Source organism: Nelumbo lutea, chromosome 3, assembly GCF_056320005.1.
Source record: "Nelumbo lutea isolate HS-2025 chromosome 3, American lotus-T2T, whole genome shotgun sequence".
Taxonomy (NCBI): domain Eukaryota; kingdom Viridiplantae; phylum Streptophyta; class Magnoliopsida; order Proteales; family Nelumbonaceae; genus Nelumbo; species Nelumbo lutea.
In genome coordinates, this window is record NC_142686.1 from 25,129,953 (window position 1) to 25,145,078 (window position 15,126).

Genomic DNA, 15,126 nt, shown 5'->3' on the forward strand with positions numbered 1-15,126 from the left:
TACATGTGATGTTATACTTTTTCTTTTTGTAATTTATTCTCTTGTTCCCTTCTATTTCTCACGATTCAGCAAGAGAAAGAGAGGACTCTACTTTGTAATTTCTATCTTCCTTGGCTAAAATAGTTAGACTCTGATCAACGAAAACCAAATAAAATGGCCCGATCAAGCCCATAACGGGGGATCAACCAGCAGGGGAAATGGATTGGAAAATTCGATTCCAATCAGGAGGCATTTTTTTTTTCTGGATTTTGAGAGCAGGGAAGTTGGTCAATGGGATTTTGATTCCCATCGACCGAAATCCTATATTCTTTTTTTACATTTATGTGGGAACCAGGGAAAGTTTATTAAGTGATACCTATCTCCTAGGTGAATAAATAATTTTTCCACCTTTTAGGGAAAAATTGCAAATACTTAAAAGGAACAAAAATGTCCCTTATAATAATAAATTTTTATGAATAAAATAATGATTACGTTATTACATGAGAACATGGGTAAATACATTTTACTTGAATAAATCTTTCCTACAAAACAATTACCTAGGTGCATTTAAGCAATAAATAACGTACCCAATTTCCAACGGGGCCTCAAATGTAACCAGTAGATGGTTAGAATAACTTGTTTTGATAAAATGCAATCCCTATTCCCGAATCTATTATATCAAAAGAAAGAAAACTCAATGGTGAAAGCTTGTTGCGCTTGCCGTGAATAATAATGCTGGCCGGCAAGGCGTCTTATGCACAGAATCACAGAATTTCATTTGATATTCACAAGCCATTTAAAAAAAAAAGAAAAATATATGCATGTATTTAATTAATAAACTGGTGAATCTACAAGAACATTGTTCGTCTCTTTCTAAGAAATACATAATACCTACAAGGCTACGGTAACACTCAATCAGGGGTAAGGGTGCCCCCACGCCGCCTCCTCCTTGGGTTTGGAGTAACATACTTGTTATAGCGAATGTCTACGAGACTAGATTCACTCTCAAAATCAATGTCGGAAAATGATGACGATGCGGCAACGATCTTAGGGTCCGATCTGCAACAGGTGCCCGTCAGGCGTCGGGCGGCATACCACCCAACCTTGCATGGTAGCTTGACGCAGCACCAAACAATGCATAAGGGGCAACAAGTGCACAGTATGCAGGCCCTAGCGACGCATTCTATGCCCCGGTTGCAGTACTCTGTACACGACAGCGATGAAGAAGAGGAAACGGTGGCGGTGGAGACGCCAGGTTTTGGTCCCATTTCATTACCGTTACTCCCTTTCCTTGCTTTGTCCCCTCCCCTACCCTCAACCTCAAGGCTCTCAAACTCAAAAAAGGGAATTTTCTTTACTTGCATTCATGGAAAGAAGGCAGGCCGTCACTTTTCTTCCGAAATATCAAATATCAAAATTTTAACCATCTAATTCTAATCTGATCCACATCAACAATTCTATTGGGAATGAAGAATGAATGGTATATATGCACTTAAATTGGCTGAGCCAGATTCTGCCTACGCTATGACGAGCTTAATTCGTTTTTAACCTATCTTTTTCACTTTTGCTTTTTTTGCTGTGTGAACTTTTGATGCTCCCCTCCAATCCACAGAGACCAGAGGTTCGTTGTAGATAAGACCGAAAGTGTAATCAATTCAACAACCGATTTCTTTTTTCATAAGGGATCCATCTTTTTCCATTTTTTTTTATTTATCGTTTTATTATTTTTAAAATATAAAACAAAATGGCTGTGGCCTTTAAATTTGAGTTAGCTGCAATCAGTGACTGTGTTATAATATACGTGCTGTTTAACCAATAATAACGCCCCACTGTCACGAGGGTAATTCTACGGCGGAAGAAACCCGTGTGGCGTCCTGGCCAAGGCAGGCCAGGACAAGCCTTTATGCGCTTAGAGGCTAGGAGTTGCCCGATGGGATGGCTCCACCAACGTCATTAGCACTGGATCATGACCTCAAGTCCAATGGCCGGGGCACTCTCCTGGCTCAGACCGGTCCATGGGAGGCACCGCTTACGTGCTAAAGGGAGACAACCATAATGGAAGGCGACCATGTGCCGATGAGGTGACTTGGCACCGGTGTGTAGGGTCTCCTGTATGCCGATGATGACAGGCACCTGTGTGCCATGATGATAGGCAACCGCTTGGGCCGGAACACACACTTGCGCTAGGGGCAACGGGATAGCTCAATCAGCTTGGGCAAGGGGCTGGCGAGGTGAAGGGACATGCTTGAGCCAAGCCCGCATGCCAAGCCTCCCTTGAGTATCGGTAGCGCAGTGCCGGTCCAACACTGTCCCCATGAGCAAGTGTGCGCCCATGAGGAACCCTGGTAGCCATGCTAGCCGTTAACCAGAGCCGCCCCGCAAGGGGATGAAGGTCTAGGAGTGCCAAGGTTAGGCACCTGAGGAGGTCGACCACCCCTCCTCAAAGAGTACGTTAAGCTTTTGGTGGTTTGCCTGAAAATGACATCAGTTCTCCCAAAAATCTTACAGGCGAAAATGATGGGCATGTCCCTAACGTAAGCCTGCCAAGCGTAGGCAAGGCTAAGCCTGCTTTTAACCGTAACACCACGTCATCCATGCATGTAATGTGAGAGATTGGGATAGTTGTAGGGTATAGCTTTATGTTAAGCTTGTAATTGGTTAACAAATGCCCCACACGCCGAACGTCCGCCATCTGTCCCTTCGCACGCAGTTAGCTTGTCCTGCATGCGGAGCTAACGGGACGGCCGCCGTTAGCTCGGCCCGTTAACCCCAAAACCCTCATTTCCACATTTCACATTCCCGCGTGCTTGAGCAGCCGATCCCCTGACCCCTCGTTCTTCTCCCTTCACCCGAGTTCTCTTCTCCTTTTTCGGCACCGGCGACCTACAACGACAACCGGCCATCACCCCCTTCTTTGTTTATTTGTTTTTGGGCCGTGCAGCCCGATAAGAGAGCTCTCTGTCCAGTGTCCAACACATCTGCTGCTCTCGCTCCCTTGTATTATGCGCAACACTCGGCGTTGGATTTTATCACTCTGACTTCTTTATTCTGAATCCTCCGCCGGAACCGGAGGATCCTGTACGTCACGTCAATCTTTTGCACCTACAAACCCAGTAGTTTATCGTAATTTTTTCGGAGAAGTATTACGAGACTGTAGACTGTAAAAAATTTGAACTGGCTTAAACGATGGATGATTCAATGGAGCGACGACCCATGAAAACCCTCAAAAAACTCAAGGAAATGCGGTCTCCCTCTGTCAAATCAAATGTAAAGAGAAAAAGAAGAAGAAACAGTTTTTTTTTTTTAATGCAATCAAACTATTAGTATTTATGATCCGATTTACAGAACCACTGCAAACAAATCAGTCCTTTATACAGACATCCATTATAACAAATTCCATTTCCATACTATAAATAAAGAAACCCAAAACAAAGTCAAGCAGAATTAAGACTATTTTCTTCCCTCATCCTCGTAAATTTTCTGAAAGAAATGGAAAAACAGAAACATTTTCCTTTTCTTTCGTTTAATGGGTTCCCCGAACCACCCGGGGACGGACTCAGCGACGTCTCCATATTAGTACGGTCCCAGAACGTCTCTGTTTTCTTCACTTTCGCGGGGGTTGGCTCTTGCGTTCCCTGGCTCGGGTTGCTGTGGCGACCGTGTGTTTCCCACGTCTCCGACTTCTTCAGATGCCTCGTCAGTGGCATCGGCCGGCCGGCCGTTATCATCTTCCACATGTTCTCCAGCGTATCGTTTCGTTTCGGCTTCGCCACCCGTAACGCCCTTCCACCTAATCAGTAGTCACAATAAACAATGTCATCGAAATGTTAATATTTTCCCCAATACATTTCTATAAACTTTTTCTCTATAAATTGCGGTCTCTGTTCACGCATTTGTCTTGATCAAACAGTGCCACAACTATGTAATTGGAAATTGGAATCTTTATATTTCTCCATAGATTTTAGTGGCAAATAAACGCAGTTTTTTTTCTCATCACATATAATGTCCATAAATTATGAAAAACGAAAAGAAATTTAAAAAAAAAAACAAAGTAGCAAAAACTGAAAAAGAAAAGAAACCAGAAGCATTCCCGCCGGGCGGCCAGCCGGATTCATGGCAATACGACGGGAAAATCTCCTTCCACCGCCGAGGAAATTGATGCAAATTATAAACAAAGAAAATTGGCTTCTGATAACGTGCACCAAGAAGGCCGGTGCATAATACCTTCTCGCTAACAATCTTATCTTTATAATATATTGACAATGAGTTCAGAGAGAGAAAGAGTGAGAGTGTAGTAATACCTTCAGGGCTAGCTCTGACGATTTTTCGACCAAACCTTACAGAAACCCGGTTGGGAAGGAATATTCCGTCGGAACCTCCGTCGAATCCCTCCGCTGCGGAGTCCAAGTCGATTTAGAGATAACAAAATCATCCTCGTCATACTCCTCCTAAGCTCTCGTCAGAAGAGTTTCAACCTCCGGATGATCGCCGGTTGTCGTTGTAGGTCGCCGGTGCCGAAAAAGGAGAAGATAACTCGGGCGAATGGAGAAGAACGAGGGGTCAGGGGATGAGCTAACGGCCGTTCTGTTAGCCCCGCATGCGGGACAAACCAACTGCGTGCGAAGGGACAGATGGCGGACGTTCGGAGTGTGGGGGCATTTGTGGGGCGAGAGCGGGTGGGGAGCAGATTTGAACTCATTGGTTAATGGTTAAACAGCCCTAAACACAGTAACATAGCCATCTAGTGTGGACTAATCGGGCTCCTCACATTTATTAAAGTTGCACATGCATCGGACCAGAAGCTCAGTTCAGTACATCAAACTAGTGGACCTCAAAATTATATATGGTCCCAACTCCCAACCTACTGGATTAAAGTTGCAGCTCGAGCCCCACAGCCCAAGCCCAGTTCTTGCATCGGTTTTCGACCAGGCAGACTTAGCCCATTAAACATCTTTAGAAATTGTCATTAGAGCTTAGGACAATTGCCTAAAATCTACTTTTATAATTATTTATATATACTCTGAGGTTTGAACCTTTGAGGAAATTATTTATATATACATTGTAGTTTAAAAAACCTACTTAATTATATATATATATATATATATATATATATATATATATATATATATACATTTTTGAACTTTCAAACCTTTAGTCTAGCAAATGAAATTTTCAAAACTTGCCATATTTTCTCTTCTCTTCTACTTTTCTTTCATCTTCTCTTTCTTCCTTCCCCTCTTCTCTTTCTACTTTTCTTTCACTTTCAAAACTTGACATTTTCTTTAACAGATGATGCTTATGGCCATCTTACAAGGCATATATAAATAGATTTTGAAATTACAGGAGGTTATTCCCCAAACCAAATGTTATATATAAGTAATTATCCCTTCATTTAATTAGGTTAGGAGCATAGGATATCCCGCTGGACTACGTACAGGATACAACTGTGTTTGAAAAATACAGAACAGGGTCTGTGGCTTGTGGGAATACAACCAAACCGTGAACGTATCATATAGACCTTCAGCATGAATCTTGTGCTCGGCCAGAAATTTCTTGGACTCTAATAGCCAGGCATTGTGGGGGGATATCTACCTTTGATATATGTGATTGTCTTTTTAACTTCACGTAAAAGCCCTTATATGTATTTGGATTTTGGACAATTTGTCTTTTCTCTCGATATCACGGTCCATACCCGCTAACTGACAAGTTTGATTTGATTGTCCATTGCTGTTTTTTTTTTTTGGGGGGGGTAAAGGAGATTGTCCCATTGCTTTGGGTTGTCATTTCTGCTACTCCACCCACGACCTGGCTCTAGCAATTTGGCTTTATCATGCTCGGATCGGGTCGGGTCATAAATGGTTCCGGTTTAAAAGTATTAGGATACAAAAATTGACGGGTTAGCGAGTCGGTTCAGAACTGCCATCCTCTTCCGATCATTCTCTTTCTTACGACCCAACATTTTATTGTTCTCCGACGAAATTACCCTCCTAGTCCAAGAGTATGTTTCCCGCGTCCGATAGGTACTTCATGGCATAATTGTAATTATAGGAAGCCTCCTAACGTTACAGATATCAAGTCACAACCATCTCATTATAATAAGGTGTCTCAGAATTAAATGCCGTGCATCATTCAACAGCTGGTGCAGAAACGGTTGTCCCTATCCATTATCAGGAATAAATATATTTGAGAGCCAATATAATATGGTAGTCCTTCAACTACCAAATTTTGATGCAACCAACTGTCAGAAGTAGTTTTGCCGAATTTTCAAGATTGAAGATGACAAAATTGGCTTTTTCTTTTTATTTTTATTTTTTTCTGGTGACACCCACTTACTTTCATTCAATAACAACCAATCACCAAGTGTCTGTGTGTGCATTGTGTTCATCTTCTTTCATGAACTTCTCTCGAACCTAAAAGTGAAGCACAACTCTCTCTTCAGAGCACATTATCAAGAATTATTCAGGTAAGGATCTCCTGGTTGCTTTTCAGTTATTCGATACTCTGTTTTTTATTAATCCAAATTTCAGCTTGGATGCTTCTACGTAATCTGTTGAACAAAGCTGCTTTTCACTTTTTTTTTTCTTTGGAAATTTAAGGTAAATGAGGATTTGAATCAGAGAAATGAAGTTGTTATTGTTTTCTTTTTTGGTAGGAAAACGAATTTTTAATGTTATGTATCGTTTGAATATGAGTCAAGGGTGGAATGGATAGAGCAGAAGCCAATAACAGAAACCGAATCGGATCGATTAAAACAGCTGTTAGTTTGTACTGGGAGGGGATTCTTGGGGGAAAGCCTGAGCTCCAAAATACCCAAATTGGTTTCTCAGAGGTACGGACATGAGAAACATCCAAGTTTTTTTACCTTGTCTAATAATTTATCTGTATGATTTGTTATTTTCTTCCTTCAATTTATTGCTAAAATGAAGTAGTAATGATTAAAAATCTATACAATGAAGCAGCTACCTTCAAAAGCAAAAGCAAAGGAACTGTATTTGGCAAACAGGGAAATTGGTCGACTAGATGAGAGCAGAAAGTTTGCAGAGTCTGTAAAATCCCAAGCAGAACCTGAGCTTTTTAATGCAAGAAAGATGGTAAAGGATCTCACCTTGCAGATTGAGCAATCGAAGTTGAACACAGAAGTGCAGAGACGGGAGATTGAAATACTGAAGCCGGAAAGAAGTGAAAATGGGTTGTCATTCAATGTTGAAGTGGATAAATTTCAGTACGCGAAAATGTCGAAAGACCTAGAACTTGTGAAACAGGAATTGAGTAGACTTAAGCTTGATATGGCTTCGGTTAAAGAAGCCAAATTGTTGGTAGAAAAAGAAACAGAAGACTCGATATTGAGAGCGAGGTCCTGTTCAAGCTCTGTGGAAGCACTGAGAAAAGAAATTGAAGATGCAAACGACGAAGAAGTACTTGCTCAGCTTGCTAAGATCGAAGCAATTAGTGAACTAGAAGCTATTGAAGCTCAAAGACAGGCCGAAGCTACTAAATTCTTAGACACAATGGAGAAAACCAGAAATAGAATCAAGGACATGATCCAAGAACTTGACCAGGCGAAGAAGCTCGAATCCATACTGGCAATAACAAGTGAGGACGTTGACGTCTTACAGAATGAACTAAAGCTACTCAGGGCAATGAAGTACAGGGTTGAGCAAAACGGAACTCCAGGTGGTACTGAGGTTGGTAAGGGAATGGAAAAGCAGCCAGAAAATTCAACATTGTTACGGTCAGCAACTGAAGAACTAGATGCAGCAAAGAAAGAATTGACCCATATTAGAGAAGAAGGATACCAATTCATGTCCTCTATGGATTTCATAAGAGATGAAATCAAGTGTGTTTCCAAAGAATCAGCCCATTTGAAGAATTTAGAAGATAAAGCAGATTTAAATGTTCAAAGTCTGAATTCGAAGCTCCTCAACGCTAAGGCCAAGATGGAAGTTGCATCGGTAGCTGAGAAAAAGACAAAAGTAATTCTTTCCGATCTATCAGCCACTCTTCATCAGTTGGAAACAGAAAGAGATGCATCAAAGAAAGAGAGAGAGCTCGTTAGAGAAGAAGCTGCTGTCGTCCAAGCAGAAACGCAAAAGATTGAATCTAAAATTGACTTGATGGAGAGCGAGTTACAAGCTGTAACGCAAGAGCTCGAAGCAGTAAAAGCATCAGAAGCAAGTGCTCTTGATAACTTGAAAAGTCTTACCGAGAAAACCATGAGAGATAGAGCTACAACATCTGAGCAGAAGCCTTCAATAACCATTTCAAAATTTGAGTATGAATATTTGACTGGGCATGCAGACGGAGCCAAAGAAATGGCAGACAAGAAGGTTGCAGCAGCTGAGGCATGGACCGGAGCACTAGGAGCTTCTAAGAAGGAGATGTTGTTGAAGATTGAAATAGCAGAAAAAGAATTGAGTCAGCTACAAGCAATGGAGGAACATGAGTCATATACAAAACAACAAAGTGAGATAGACACCCAAGCTGAAAATTTGCAAGTCCAAAAGGCATTACGAAGAAAATCCATGAAAGATAATGGCAACTCAACCCCAAGACGGGCCAAGCCACATAGGCCTAGCTCACCAGGAGCTTGGTATGTGGCTAAATCTCCTTCAATTGCTCATAAGATTAAAAGGAAGGCAATGCCCAACTTTGTGAGGTTCTTCAGCAGAAAAGGAACTGAAAAGAACCACTTATCTGCCTGAGGGTATTATTATTATTATTGGGGGTGTAGATCTCCTACTACAGAATCAGAGACGAATATTATTACTATTAGTTCTTTGGGTTGATTTGATATTTCTTTATTGGTCAGTTCACTGAAGATTAATCCTTTGCCTCTTAATTACCTGCTAAACCTTTTTCTTTTTAAACCCTATCCCATCTTTTTCCTTTTCTTTTTTTCTCTTATTAATGCATAATTCCTGTCCAGAGACACAATTTTGGCTTGCATGGTAGAAAGTACCCAAGTAGATTTTATTGTAGCTATGCTTCTCTAACATTGCTGGAACTTAAACAATGAACTATTGGAAAGGTACTTTTGCTTCAGATTTGACCTTGTTTTGTTTGTACGAAGTAAATGGGAAGTAAAATGTTAGGAGAATAAGGTAGAAAATAAATTGATATGGCCCCTTATTTATATACAAAATTTGCATCAGTTTTTCAGAGGAAAAAATTGCACTGGTAATAGATGCAAATGAGAAAAGTTGTGTAAATTTTGTATAAGCTAAGATAGCATATCATAGTCACAAACATGGATGCAAAACTGAACTGGGTGCAAAATTTTGTACCCGGCTCATATTTGTGCTGCAAACAAACGCAGCCTTAATTTCCTCTGTAATTTACTTTCTTGCCACTGTTCCATTGTGTTGTCTTTGTCTTGAATATTTTCGGTTTATTTATGCTTTGATTTTTTCTTAACTTTTCACGTTATGTAACTGAATTGTATAAGGTTTTCTCAACGAGTTGTGCTCTAGACACTAGTGCATCTCTATGGTTTTTATACTTGTATTTAAAAATACGCATGGTACATGAATTGTTATATGTCATTATGTCCCCTTGGAGATTCTCAATTCTCATGAGGCTAGCTGCTACTAAATAATTTGTTTCTATATATCCTACAATTTTAAGGCACTTGGACAACCCTCTAAAGGTGCTATAAATGTTTTTAAATATATTTAATTAATTAGATTCCTACTGCCTATAGTTTCAGTGGTGGGTGACCCCTAAAAGGAGACAGGATCTGCTCCTCACACCTGGCGTTTCACACGCACATCCTATCATGTATTGAGAACATCTCCCGTATTTATTAATTATTATTCATGGGAAATATTCTCAATACATGGTGTGAGGCGCCCATTTGTGAGGAACAGATCCGGATTCCCCTTAAACTTGGGTGTATGCCTGAAAAAGGCTCCATTTGCACCATGTATTTTAAATCTCCAGTCACATTTGAGGGTTACAGAAATAGTTATTCTGAATAAAGAGTTTTTTCACTTTTCGCACTGAAGATAAGGTGGGAAACCTTGGGAAAATATCAAGTCGTTTTTGGTCTTTATAATTGAAATTTTAATTTCTTGCTTGTTTAATGGGATCATGTCCTTCAAATCCATTGCATAATTGCATTGCCAGAATAAATCAGAACACTTAGGGTGTTAATGGATCGGTTTTGGATTGGATCCCGTCCAAATTAAAATCAATTTAGATGGATTGGATGAATCATTAAATTGGACCAGTCCAGAAATAATGCTTCAAAGTATTTATTAGATTGGATTGGAACTGACTTATCCCTAATGGGTTTATATTAGATTGATCAGATTGAAACAATATCTGGCTCCTTGATAGAAAATAAGAACATAGGTGTCAATGGATTAGGTTTAAGTTTGAGCCAATCTAAATCAAAACCAGTTTGAACAGATTGGATGGCACAGACATTGAATTGGACTGGTCCAAAATAATCTAGAGTATTCATCAGATTCGACTTGGACCTGGTCCATTGATAATGAATTCATATCGGACTGAATTGGATTGAACCAAATCCAGTCCAATTGACACCTATGAACACTGCACCAAAAAAAATTGTCTGTGTAAAGTTGAAGTTAGGAAAGGGATTTGAAAAAAAAATGGCCTGTTGAGCGTCTAATAGCTATGTCATAGTAGATCCAAATACTTGCCCCCATCCATTTTCAGATCATAATTTTTTTAGTGAATAAAAAGAAAATAGATAAATGGAAGATAGGAAAGAAATGAATTAATTCTATCTATCATGGGTTAACTAATTTTTTTGGAATGACTATTTATTGGTCGTTAAAATTTTGGTGGATAGAAAGATCCTATAAAAACTTCTTTCAAGAAATAGGCAAACTTTGTCATTTTTCAAAAACAATAGTTAAGGGCCGTGATAGAATGATGAATTTGGATCTGAAACCTATATGCTGATGCTTACGACTTTGACAGTCATACCAGTGATTTGGAGGAAATTTATTTATTAAAAAGTATGGTTTTTAAAATCGGATCGGATCCGATGGTCAGACCGAAAAAATGGAAATTGGTTAGGTGATTGGTTTCGGTTTTTCCTAAAACCGGAATTTATTTAAAAATCATTGATTTTGATCAATAAACCGCTGGGAATTGTACCATTCGAACAGTTTTAACCGTTTTTATTCTTTTTTATTTTTTTATTAGAACAGGCCAACTGTTCAATCCGATAACTGGACCCCTGACTGATTCGGTCTCTGGGTCAGTTTTAAAAACCATGTTAAAAAGTATTTAGATTCCACTTTCTATCGCTTGGTAAGTGCCGGCTATTGGCTAATTGAAATTTTTAGCATGAATAAAGGATGGACAAGAGAACAATTGGATGCTCTTAGTCTTACAAGTTCCTAATTCACTAAAACGCCTTCTCGAAACGACTCGTCTAGAAAAATAGCAAATTTGTGTCTTTTATTGCTACAAAATAATTACATATTTGCATGATAGATATGTGATTATGCTTCGAATTATAATAACCAAAGCTCTTCTGTTGCTAGTCATCTGAAAAATTTAGAAAAAAAAAAAAAAGATTGGAACTTGGAAGATCGAGAGGACATATTTTTCCCCCAAGAGCATTTGAATAATGTTGTAAAAAGTTGAGACTAAAATGGATGACTTTTAGCTCGACCTTAAACATTGATTCAAACATATGAGAGTCAGTTCAGATCCTCAACTTAATAATAAACCCCGTGCCACTCACCTGAAGAATGCTTTGTACTAAAAGTTAACATGATTTTACTATTTTAGCCATCTTTATTTTTATTAGTTATAATGTTTTTTTAGTGGAAAACCACCAATTGAAATATTTTTATTATAGGAGTTTTTATTGTTCAGTCCATCGTCACAAATCCTGGCACAGTCATACAATTGGGGGTAGGTGTCAATTGGGAATTGATGCCAATTTATGGGCAGGCATGGGTGTTATAGGTGGAGGTGTTTATAATTTTGAATTGTTGAAGGTCTACATTTTAATTTAGAATTCTGAGGTGTAGTGCGGTCTACTTATATATTTTCCATTGTAGGGGTGAGAATGGATGGATTTGGTTTGGTTCCAATTCTATCTTAGTAAGGATCGATTCCAGGTTTTCAGAATTTGAACCTACTTGTTAAGGCTGGTTCTGGCCTTAGTGCTTTCAAGATTGACTCCAGGGTCTACTTGTGGAATCCATTCTGATGGAGCGCGATCCGGCCGGTCTTAGCTGTCCGCTGCCTTGCTTCCGAACGGGGTAGCAGGGAACCTGAAATAGAGGAGATGGGAAAGCTCCGGGGTGAACCCGGTGTAGAGGCTCCAAAGATCACGTTAGAATCTTTCAAAAGCAAGGTAATACCAGATAGCGTAAAATTTGCATACCTCCGTTGTCGGGGGGCAGGGGGCTCTTATAGTCACTTCGTGTACTCGTCCCGAGGCCCTTGTCAGATCGGGTATGATTACCCTTGCGCTTGTCAACTCGGCCGTCGTCCCTTCTGCTGAGACAGAACCGTCACTGCCTAACCGTCTAACTGGAGATGGCGGCGTCAGTGGCGGTGGCAGGTGGCCGTTTAGAGTGCTGCTGCCAAACGTCAGATCCCAAGTCAGTCAGGCGTGGCGCCCTCGGGCACGGACTTGGTGTCAGGCATGGTACGACTTGTTTGACTTTGGTGCCCAGAAGATGATGCGAAGTGCTGAGCGAGGCAGTCTTGAGCTCGGAGGTATCCCGAACTGTTACAAGGTGGGTCAGTTCGGCGAAGTGTATCCCGAGCTGTTACAAGGTGGGTCAGTTCGGCGAAGTGTATCCCGAGCTGTTACAAGGTGGGTCAGTTCGGCGAAGTGTATCCCGAGCTGTTACAAGGTGGGTCAGTTCGACGAAGTCTATCCCGAGCTGTTACAAGGTGGGTCAGTTCGACGAAGTCTATCCCGAGCTGTTACAAGGTGGGTCAGTTCGGCGGTGTGTCCCCTTGTTCCCGCCTAGGCTTGGCCCCTTCTATCGAGCTATCGTTTCTGCCACGTGTCACATAATGAAGAGGTCGGGCCAAATCTTCCTTCATCAATTGCCCCCCACTCCTTGCACCGAGGGTCTTGCCATGGTGCGGGGAGTTTTCGCGAGGTAGCTGGTGGATTTGTCCCGTCCTTCAAACCTTCACTGTACGAGACGCTCTTGCTAGGGTTCTTTCGGTTTCCGAGGAGGCTGGGAACGTGCTTACTCAAGAACGCTGGTGGTTGTGACCGCGCGTTTTAAATTTCAAACCAACTCGCGCCGCTGGGACGTGACAGTGGGTAATTTCAAAAGGCACGCCACTGCTGTACGTGCGCGGTCGACTGTCAGGGAGACGTGCGGCACGTCAGTTTCGAAAAGACGCGTGTCAAAGTGACGTCGATTTCAAAAAAACGCGCTGACGTTTCACTTTTTTCGGAAAAACGTGCGCCAATCACGTCTCGACCTTAAGGGTTGTGCGGCCGGTAAGAACGTGGGCCGTCGGATTGTCTTCGGTCTGCACGGTCGATTCTTGGTTACTGTAGTTATAAATAGTGGGGGACCCCGGTTGTTGTCACTTCTGCGGTTTGTCTACTGAGCTCGCGTCCAACCTTTCAGCTCGCGTCCAAGTCTTTTCCAACTCGCGTCAACGCTGTTTATACAGTTCACGGTTCTTTGGTTTTTCTTCAAACCTTCTGGTGAGTACTTTCTTGAATTCGTCTTTTCCCCAATGTCTAGCTTTGATAGCTCAGACGATTCTTCGAGTAGGGCCGATGTAGGTTCCACCAACCGAGCCGTGTCCCCAGACTGCCTCAGTGATCCTGAGGTGGAGTTTGAGGACTACGAACCAGTAGGTCGAGTCGCTTCGGGTAGTTTGGCGTCTACCTCCCGCCGAGGTCGGATGCTAGACCGGTTTGGCCCTTCGACCATGATGCCTGAGGGGCTTCAATCCATACTTCTGTCTTATAATCTTCCTGGAGGGTACACATATTTTATTCCTTCAGGTAGCTTTCCTTCGGAACACGGTCCCGACGAGATCGTGATTTTTCGAGAGCAGCTTGCTGCAGGGTTGCGACTTCCTTTCCATCCCCTTCTCGTCGAAGTCATAAACCACTTCGGTGTCACCATTGGCCAGCTTCATCCGAACTCTATCCGGAACCTGGTGGGGACAATTTCCCTTTTTTGCGAGCAGAACTTTCCCTTAGACTTAGAGATATTCTCCTCTATCTTGATGCTCAAGAGACAAGTGGGTTCTCTTCCTGGGGGGAGACGGGCATATTACCTTTCACCTCGCCAGGGTTTCAAGCTTCTGCACAATCTTCCTAATAAGGTCCCGGCTTGGAAGCGGGACTACTTCGGCGTGCGAAGTGCACAAGGATGGCCCTTTCAGACCGGGTGGGGTGAGTCCGCTCCCGATTTGGGCGTAACTCTTGATAAAGAGACGGTGAAGGGTCTCTGGCAGTGGGCACGGCAAGGCTTAAAGTGCCACCACTACTTAACGGAGGCTAAGCTTTTTGCAGCCGACCTGAGTTCGGGTAGGTTTCTGGCTATGTGGCGTTTTTTTTTTTGATGTCGAACTCGTTTCTGTAGGTGTGATGGATGCGGAGAGAACTCGTTTCTATAGGTATGAAGAGGAGGAAGCGGGTCACCAAGCGAACTCGTAACGAGCTACCCCTGGATGAGGAGCCCCAAGCCCCAGACCATACGCCAGAGGATCTGCCCAGGGAGCCCGAAGTGACTCCACCGGTGCACGAGACTGTCGGGGCGCCTTACGCTGAAACCACTCATACGGGCGCTCCTGCGTACTCAAGTGCTCCTACTCACTCCGGGTCTGCTCATACGCGGGCTGGGCCCTCAGGCTCGGGAGCTCAAGGGGAGTTTAGGAGCGTGTTGACGCCGAACTACGCTCTTCAGAAGAGTAGGGACGCTACTTTCCCCGAGGAGGTCGCGGCGTGGACCGATCTTCCCTTGAATCAGGTCGCTTGCCGCGCTGTAACACATGCCATGGTGGTAAGTTAGATTCTGTCGTCCTTTTTTATTCTGTTGCTTCTGCTGTCATTTTGCTCACTTGTTTCTTTTGGTAGGTGAATTCTTCGATTCATGCCTTGGCGGCCTAAGTGGAGAGGAGCTCGCGACAGGCGCGAGCTGCTGAGGCTGCCGCTCATGCTGC

The 15,126-nt window shown here is 42.3% G+C and overlaps 1 protein-coding gene and 1 long non-coding RNA gene across 3 annotated transcripts; one reads left to right on the plus strand and one right to left on the minus strand.

The window, feature by feature from the left end:
* Positions 1-3,317: 3,317 nt before the first annotated feature.
* LOC148863714 (uncharacterized) lies at positions 3,318-4,730 on the minus strand. Its single transcript, XR_016110323.1, has 2 exons — positions 4,281-4,730; positions 3,318-3,769 (listed from the first exon to the last, which is right to left on the minus strand). It is a non-coding gene; the product is annotated as an uncharacterized LOC148863714 (long non-coding RNA).
* Positions 4,731-6,206: 1,476 nt separating this feature from the next.
* Positions 6,207-9,023, plus strand: LOC148863715 (protein PLASTID MOVEMENT IMPAIRED 15-like). Of its 2 annotated transcripts, none has more exons than XM_088979699.1 (3): positions 6,207-6,442; positions 6,677-6,808; positions 6,939-9,023. In XM_088979699.1, the coding sequence occupies exons 2-3, from the start codon at positions 6,683-6,685 to the stop codon at positions 8,679-8,681; spliced, it is 1,869 nt and encodes a 622-aa protein (XP_088835825.1). In that variant the 5' UTR covers positions 6,207-6,442; positions 6,677-6,682; the 3' UTR covers positions 8,682-9,023. The 2 variants fall into 2 exon arrangements, with proteins under 2 accessions (XP_088835825.1, XP_088835824.1); XM_088979698.1 differs by having other exon boundaries at positions 6,291-6,442; positions 6,632-6,808.
* Positions 9,024-15,126: the final 6,103 nt, after the last annotated feature.

Coding starts and splice junctions, on each gene's coding strand:
- LOC148863715 (XM_088979699.1), top strand. CDS start 6,683: ATGGATAGAGCAGAAGCCAATAACAGAAACCGAATCGGATCGATTAAA. Junction 6,809..6,938: donor CCCAAATTGGTTTCTCAGAG/GTACGGACATGA, acceptor ACAATGAAGCAG/CTACCTTCAAAAGCAAAAGC.